The sequence below is a fragment of the Oenanthe melanoleuca genome, chromosome 2 (genome assembly GCF_029582105.1).
Source record: "Oenanthe melanoleuca isolate GR-GAL-2019-014 chromosome 2, OMel1.0, whole genome shotgun sequence".
In the NCBI taxonomy this organism is placed as follows: domain Eukaryota; kingdom Metazoa; phylum Chordata; class Aves; order Passeriformes; family Muscicapidae; genus Oenanthe; species Oenanthe melanoleuca.
Genome location: NC_079335.1, coordinates 124,924,630 through 124,931,498, shown reverse-complemented (window position 1 = coordinate 124,931,498; position 6,869 = coordinate 124,924,630). Strand labels below are relative to the sequence as shown.

General features: G+C 36.3%; 1 protein-coding gene across 14 annotated transcripts in view; it reads right to left on the bottom strand.

Annotated features, from left to right (window-relative positions):
- Nucleotides 1–654: 654 nt before the first annotated feature.
- SGCE (sarcoglycan epsilon) overlaps nt 655–6,869 on the bottom strand; it is a 32,730-nt gene continuing 26,515 nt past the window's right edge. For 4 of the 14 annotated variants that reach the window (XM_056483215.1, XM_056483223.1, XM_056483221.1 and 1 more), the window contains 2 exons: nt 6,028–6,071; nt 655–2,178 (listed from right to left, as the gene is read on the bottom strand). In XM_056483215.1, coding sequence (XP_056339190.1) covers nt 2,123–2,178; nt 6,028–6,071 — 100 coding nt within the window. In that variant the 3' untranslated portion in view covers nt 655–2,122. Of the gene's footprint in view, nt 2,179–2,638; nt 3,536–5,148; nt 5,211–6,027; nt 6,072–6,869 lie in introns of those variants that run through there. The other 10 variants (XM_056483217.1, XM_056483225.1, XM_056483226.1 and 7 more) reach the window with 4 other exon arrangements.

Genomic DNA, 6,869 nt, shown 5'->3' with positions numbered 1-6,869 from the left:
CAGAGGAACTGACTCGGCTTTTCTGTGGTCTGGCAACATCAAGAAACCAAGCCCATCTTTAAGACTTTCTCGAGTTAAGGAATTTAGGTTCTACTTGAGCTGCTTAAATCCCACTCTCAATAGAAGGGACTCCTTCAGCAAAGGAAGTACCAGTCTCTTTAATCTTGTGACCAGTGACAAGACACAAGGAAACGGCCTAAAGTTGTGTCAGAAGGTTCAGATTGGATATCAGGAAAAGGTTCTTCACCCAAAGAGTAGTTGAACAGGCTCCCCAGGGAAGTGGTCAAAGCTGCCAGAGTCCAACAAGGGTTTAGACAATGCTCTCAGGCATTTGGTGTGACCCTTGGGGACGGTCCTGTGCAGGACTGGGAGTTGGACTCGATGATCTTGATGAGTCCCTTCCTACCTCAGCATATTCTGTGATCCACAAAGCTCCTGATTTTATAATCAGGGAGATACATCGTTCAGGTGCTCACATCAAGTGTGGCAACATTTAGAACATTTACTTAGGCATCATCCCCAGTTAAAGAAACCCTGCACCATTAGCTCCACCCCAGGTCTCAGACCCAACCATGCAGTATTGGGGATGGAACATTAAAAGCTGTAACAATGTTGTTCAGGCACTTTTGTAAAATAATTAGGCAAAAACTTCACTACTTTGTATTTTCCATTTTATTAGATGATACATTTCATGTATGTACAAAGAGACCTTTAGGGCTTTCTATTTAATTTGGTTGTATCTTAATACAATATCAATTCATATTGCCATCATATAATGTTAAAAAGAAACTGTGAATTTACTGTCTTAATTATTACTAATTCTTTAGCCATTAGGTGCCTTAAATCAGCTTTATAAATCTATGCTTTCAGAGTAATTGTTTTAATAAGTAAAAATAAATAATTTTTTATTAAACTTACCTCAGATAAATGACAATTTCAATCATAAAATAGTTCAGGTATTCTTAAAACCTATGTGACTTACATCATTAGATTCTTTCCAAAATAGGTAGAGCCTCCACTGCTACAAACAGATTCTTTATACATGTATGTAACAGTTTATTTCCTTAAGTATATTGGCACTGTTACATTAATACAAATAAGGTGGGAGTAGCTCAACTGGTAGATCCATTGATTGTCATGTCATCCTGGAGTTACGAGAAATTACTGTGATCCACACCCAGAACTATTTACAAAGTTTAATCTTGGTTGCATTAAAAATCATTATTTAAAATCCATTCCATTCATTTTGGTTTCAAAGCACTGACAGCTGATACATTTGAAAATAGTAGTATAAACTAATTGAACCCAAATGCTGATTGTACTTGAATTTTTTTACACCTTGGGTAAGAGATGAAAATGTTTAATTTACTATAAACCTCAGTGTGCAGTTTTGTGTTTTGCTTTTCACTGATAAGCATCCCAGCTGCTGGAAAGAAGTGGGGGTGGCTCTGAGGAAGCTGATTGACTGGTGAAGTCTCTTCCCTGGTAGCTTTTGGATGAGGTAGGAAGGCATGATGGATGCCACTTGGAAAGTGAGTAGGAATGGCTCTGTATTCCACCTGTTTCAGGAACTGCCTTTAATTTCTCAACTTGAATGCCTGTAGCTTGAGCTACCTCTCCTGGTCTAACAACCACCTGCAGGATTTGCTGTCACATCCTGTGGGCTGTGCTGAGCATGCAGAGCAGCTTTGTAAACTGATACTGAAGGTTTGACAAGATACAAGTAGGTACCATGTACTGAGCACTTCTTATATACTTTGCTGTCATAGTTATCATAGTTGGTGTTCAAAATTAGTCTAAAAAGCAGATCAGGACTTGTTCTATCTGCTGAGATCCTGCATTCAGGTCCGAGCCTACAAACACATCATTGATGCTTAAAAATTAACATCAGTTAAGGTTCTGTGCTTTGACAGAACTGGGTCATAACTGTAAAAAGAGAAAAACAAAGACAAACAAACCAAAAATCACAAAACCAAGAGCAACTACTTTGGTCTTCTTACAAAATGACCTCATTTTACAAATTCCTTTTATCCTCAGTCTTAAATGCCAAAATTACTCAAATTTCTCTTAGCAAAGACTTCAGGAACCTCAGCTAAGGAAATGTAGCCAGCATTTAGCAATTTTAAAGCAGACGCAGTTTTCTGCTTACAATGCAATGTCCTGATGAACATACAGCTTCTGAAAGAGAAAATATTACAGAAAAAAAGACAAAGGGTAAGTGTCAGCTTAAAACAGTACCATGCTTTGAGGTAAAACCCCAAGAACTCTTGGTGTCAGCTGTTACAGCTGCAGACCCTGAAGTCTTGTGTGATGTCCTCAAATTTGAAGATTTAAAGAAGCATAAGAAATTCATTTAAAATCTGATGAAAAGTGTCAGTAGATGAATTATAGTTGTCAGTTGACAAACAAGGAAACCCCAGTTCAGATCCTTTTAGCAAAGTCCATATATTATTAAGCTTTCAGTTGCATGGACAAATGCCTCTCAAAGAAACCACCTCCCAGCAAAGCATGCCTTTAATTAAGGCCTTTTTAAGATGTAAAAATATAATCCCTGATTTACTGGATACGTAATTCTCCCACAACAGTTTTCACTCAAAAAAAAAAAAAAAAAAAAAAAAAGAAAGAAAAGTGGAGGATATAAAAAATAAACAACATTGGGGCTGTTTATTGGGAATATCACAAAAAAAATTTAAAGAGTGTTTTTAAAGAGTTAGTTCAGGTATACTGTATCAAACCCTTGCTTGTTTGCAGACATTAATTTTTGCCTGCAATAGTTTGTAACAGTTTCTTCTAACATAACCAGATGAATGAATGGACAGATTTTAAATGATTTATTGCTTACAAGTTTTGAAATGGCATAAATATCTGGTAAAAGAACAGAAATCCAATTTTTATCATGATTAGTTTTAGCTATTTTCTCTGGGGGGTTATTTATTTATTTTTCAAAAATAACTTCGCTCATTATATTTGATAATCTCTAAAAAATTAATACCTAATATTTGTGCAATACTATTTCTGAGCCTCATCATGTTGCACAAGTTTTCATGCTTGTACACTACTGCTTTTCCTGTGCAAATGTTAGGCAATTATGTCATCCCATTAACAGTCTGAAATCCTTTGAATCTCTGAAGTTTTGATTTCCCTGTTAAAACTTTCAGGAGAGATCACAAGACAGAATAAAGCTTGATATTTATTAATACAGATACATATATATATGCACATACATACATATATGTATATATATGTATATATATACATTAAAGATTACTTTCTGAATGTAACAAATATAAAAAGTTATCAGTGTTTACAAATTGTCAAAAATGTCCAAAGTACAAAAGGATACAGTACATCAGTTATATGGAAGTGATTGTACTCCTGGCACTGAAAGCATCATAATACTGTGGGCATGCACAATATACACCAGAAAAACTCATGCATCAACCAGAACAAATAAGGAAGTGAGACATTTTGCTGCCTTCTTTGATTACAAATTCATTGCTTCTGTTAGTTTTCTTTCCTCAGGAATACCATTTACCTGCAAATAGATAAGAATTTATATAATCCATCAGTGGCACTTGATGTTTCAACAGTACTCAACCATAAAAGTATGAGCACAGGACATAAATAGTATTTATTATTCCTTTATCAACAACCACATTGGAAAAATGCTACAAGTACAACCTGGATTAAAAGATGACATATACATGACAAAGCATTCTTCTGGGAAGGGGGAGGTCTGGGAAAAGATTATTTAACTGGGAATTTATCTTTCTATTTGGGATGGAACAGACTTCATAGGGAGGCTGAGGCACAAAACAGAGAAGGTGGTACATGGTGTACATGCAATATTTAGTCTTTTACATTAGAGGAATACCCTATAAGCTTTTTCATCTAAGCACCTTAAACAGTCCTCATGAGTTCTGTCTACTGACAGAGAGACAATTATAAAACCTAATGCATCTGTTCATATTGCAGACCAGTAGCAATTTTCATCAGTGTCATAAACATTAGATGTGAGTGGTCACCTCTCACACAATTCTTTCCCAACTAACTTTAAACTTTGTGAAATAGTCAAGTATTATGTCAGCTACAAAGTCTGCCTTTTTAAATAAGGTTAAAATAAAACTATTCCTTACTGGGGATTCAGATAGTTCCTGAAATGGACAACAGTTATTATCCATGGTCTGCTCTTCAAATTACTAAATATGGTCTACTGAATATTTAAAACAGAAATTTCTTATTCACAGCTGTGACTGATAGTATGTTAAATTCCCTGAGCATATTACTGCGAGTTTTCTATAGGAAAGGAAGAAAATTTAACAATTAATGTCTCGTTCTATAGGTTTTTTGGCCTTAGGTGTTCTATTTCTGTGAATTTCTTACTTGAACAGATCAATAAAATCGATTGCTAAGTTTATTATTAGCATAAGTACAAACTCTTAGTAGTGCCTGAATTTTGTTTTAAATTATAATTTTCTAAAAATCTAAAATTCTGGCAAGGGAGTTATGGATATCCTTTCAGAAAAGCTGCAAAAGGCACATGTCATCATGTCATGGAAGTGCTTGCAGGGTCACCTGTACATCTGAGCTACAAAGCAAGGTGTCATTATAAACCAAGGGAAGAGGAGGAGACACCCTCTGTCCCAAATACATTCTGCCCCCCTGGATTTCTGAGATCTTGTCACAGGCAGCATCTGTGATGAATATGAAAGAACGGTTGTATTGTACAAAAAAATGTACTGCAGAAAATACAGACACAGGAGAATTTTTAAGATCTAATTTTAGGACTCAAAACTGACAGACTCGTGCTAGCTTGTATTTCATACCTTTGCAAAAATGCCTCACTCTGTCACTGTACAATATTACCTGGTGATTTTGCATCCTATTTGCTGCAAGACAGACTGGAATTCTTGAAATGAAACAGTCATATCAGAAGAGCAGCACTGTGTAACACTCTTATTCTGCCTTCTAAACAGTGAGTGAGAAGAGCTGTGCTAAATGTCAACCCAAACCAGTGCTGGAGGCTCTGGATCATGGCTTTGACTGCCAGTGTCATGTACAATGAAGAACACAAATGGCAAAGCTACCAGAACTGCTGTCAGACTTTTTATACCTGTGTTTTTAATTTCCACATAACAAAACCTACATGGAGAGAAACATCTATTATATACTTGCCTCAAATCTTTGAAATGTTGTCATACGAAATTCTCCTTTAATCCCCGAAAGCAGTAATGAAGAAGAAGGATTTTCAGTGAAAAGGAAGAGTTGCTTATATAACTCCTAAGTTAAAAAAAATCATCTGCTTGGAGCTGTAGTTCCCATATTATGTTCAAAACAACTCTCTAGAGTTTTGATTAAATATCTCTTTGAATATTTAAAAATTAAACTTGGCCTCTACTTTTTCTCTGTGTGGCCCTTAACCCCCCTCACATGGCTATGGCTGTAGGTTTTTCACAAACCTGAGATGATGCTAAGTAGAGAGGACAGTCAGCCTTAGTCCACAGCCTGATGGGTCATTCCTGACCTCAATCAGTACATGAGCATTAGTGAGAATGATATAAAAGTGATGACTAGGACACAGGAAACCTGAACCATGGATGTGCCTCACCACAGATTCCCCAGTATCCCAGTTATGCCTCATAACTGCAATAAAGAGTTCCTTCTTCAAAGATAGTTAATAGTGGTGGGAATTATGAATTTAGATTTCCTATCAAGTGTCGGAATCCAAACTGTGTAACTGCATTTGGGAATCTGGCTGTAGCTTCATGAAACAGAAATTATTTGAGGTTTCTAAGTGAGCCGAACCAAATTCCAGCCTCTCATGCAGAGTCCTAACATAGCATTTCTTCCTTGTTTAATCAATCCCATGCCAAAATTTTTACTAATGTGTCAAAAAAAATTCTGGAATGACAATTCTGTAATACTTTATTTAAAAATTACTTCCACTGTCCACAGACTGTATACATTTTGGCTAGTGTTTTCTCCACGTTGCTCACTTAATAATTACAGTAGTTTCTGAGTACTAACCTGCACTCTGCTGCTGTGGAATCTGAGTCTGATGTGGCAGGTTCCTATAAAAAACCATTTAATATCTTTAATGCTTCCATACAAAGTCTGAAGTGTATTATGATGAAAGATCAGTATTTACACTTCATTTTTTTTGCTAATGAAGCAATAATCTATTTTCACTATGCAAATACAGATGTCCAAAGGTTAGCCAAGACCATGAAATAAAGACAATCAGTGTGAAAGTAGTTCTTATTTCACTTGTCAGCTACATTCAAAGATTCAGACTTGGTGAAATGCCAGAGGCAACAAGAATCACTGTGGGTTTCTGAAGTTAAGCAAAGTTTGGTTTCTGTAAGTGAACATTCCATATTCCATGATTACAGCAAAGGTGACAGCATTTGCAATGTAGTAATTGGCTGTGGAATGAATGTACAGTAAGCCACTCCCACGTGTCAGACCAGTTCACTTCTCAAGGCAAAGTTGCATTTTTGTGCCCTGCTTAAGTGTCTATTTTAACAGCTACCACATAGAGGTGTTTTTACAAAAAGGAATTAAGGGTTACAATGTAGGTGAAGCAGATAAATACCCTATGTACAACTCAAGAAAGCCTTTGGTAAAGGATTTGGCCCCCAAGTCATAAAAATTGCTATTCTGAACAGAGAAGAAGCTATAAAAGATGGGGGCAGAGCACTTTACAGCTTTTGTACAAGAAATAATTTATACAGCTGTCCTTTCTGGATAACTGGGCTTTCGGGACAGGGAGAAGAAGACATTCCTGCAGCACAGATCTACATTGTGAAGGGAATTTAGGACAACCATGTGTAAATTGGGGCTGAGCTAGAGCTGGCAAAGGATCAGTA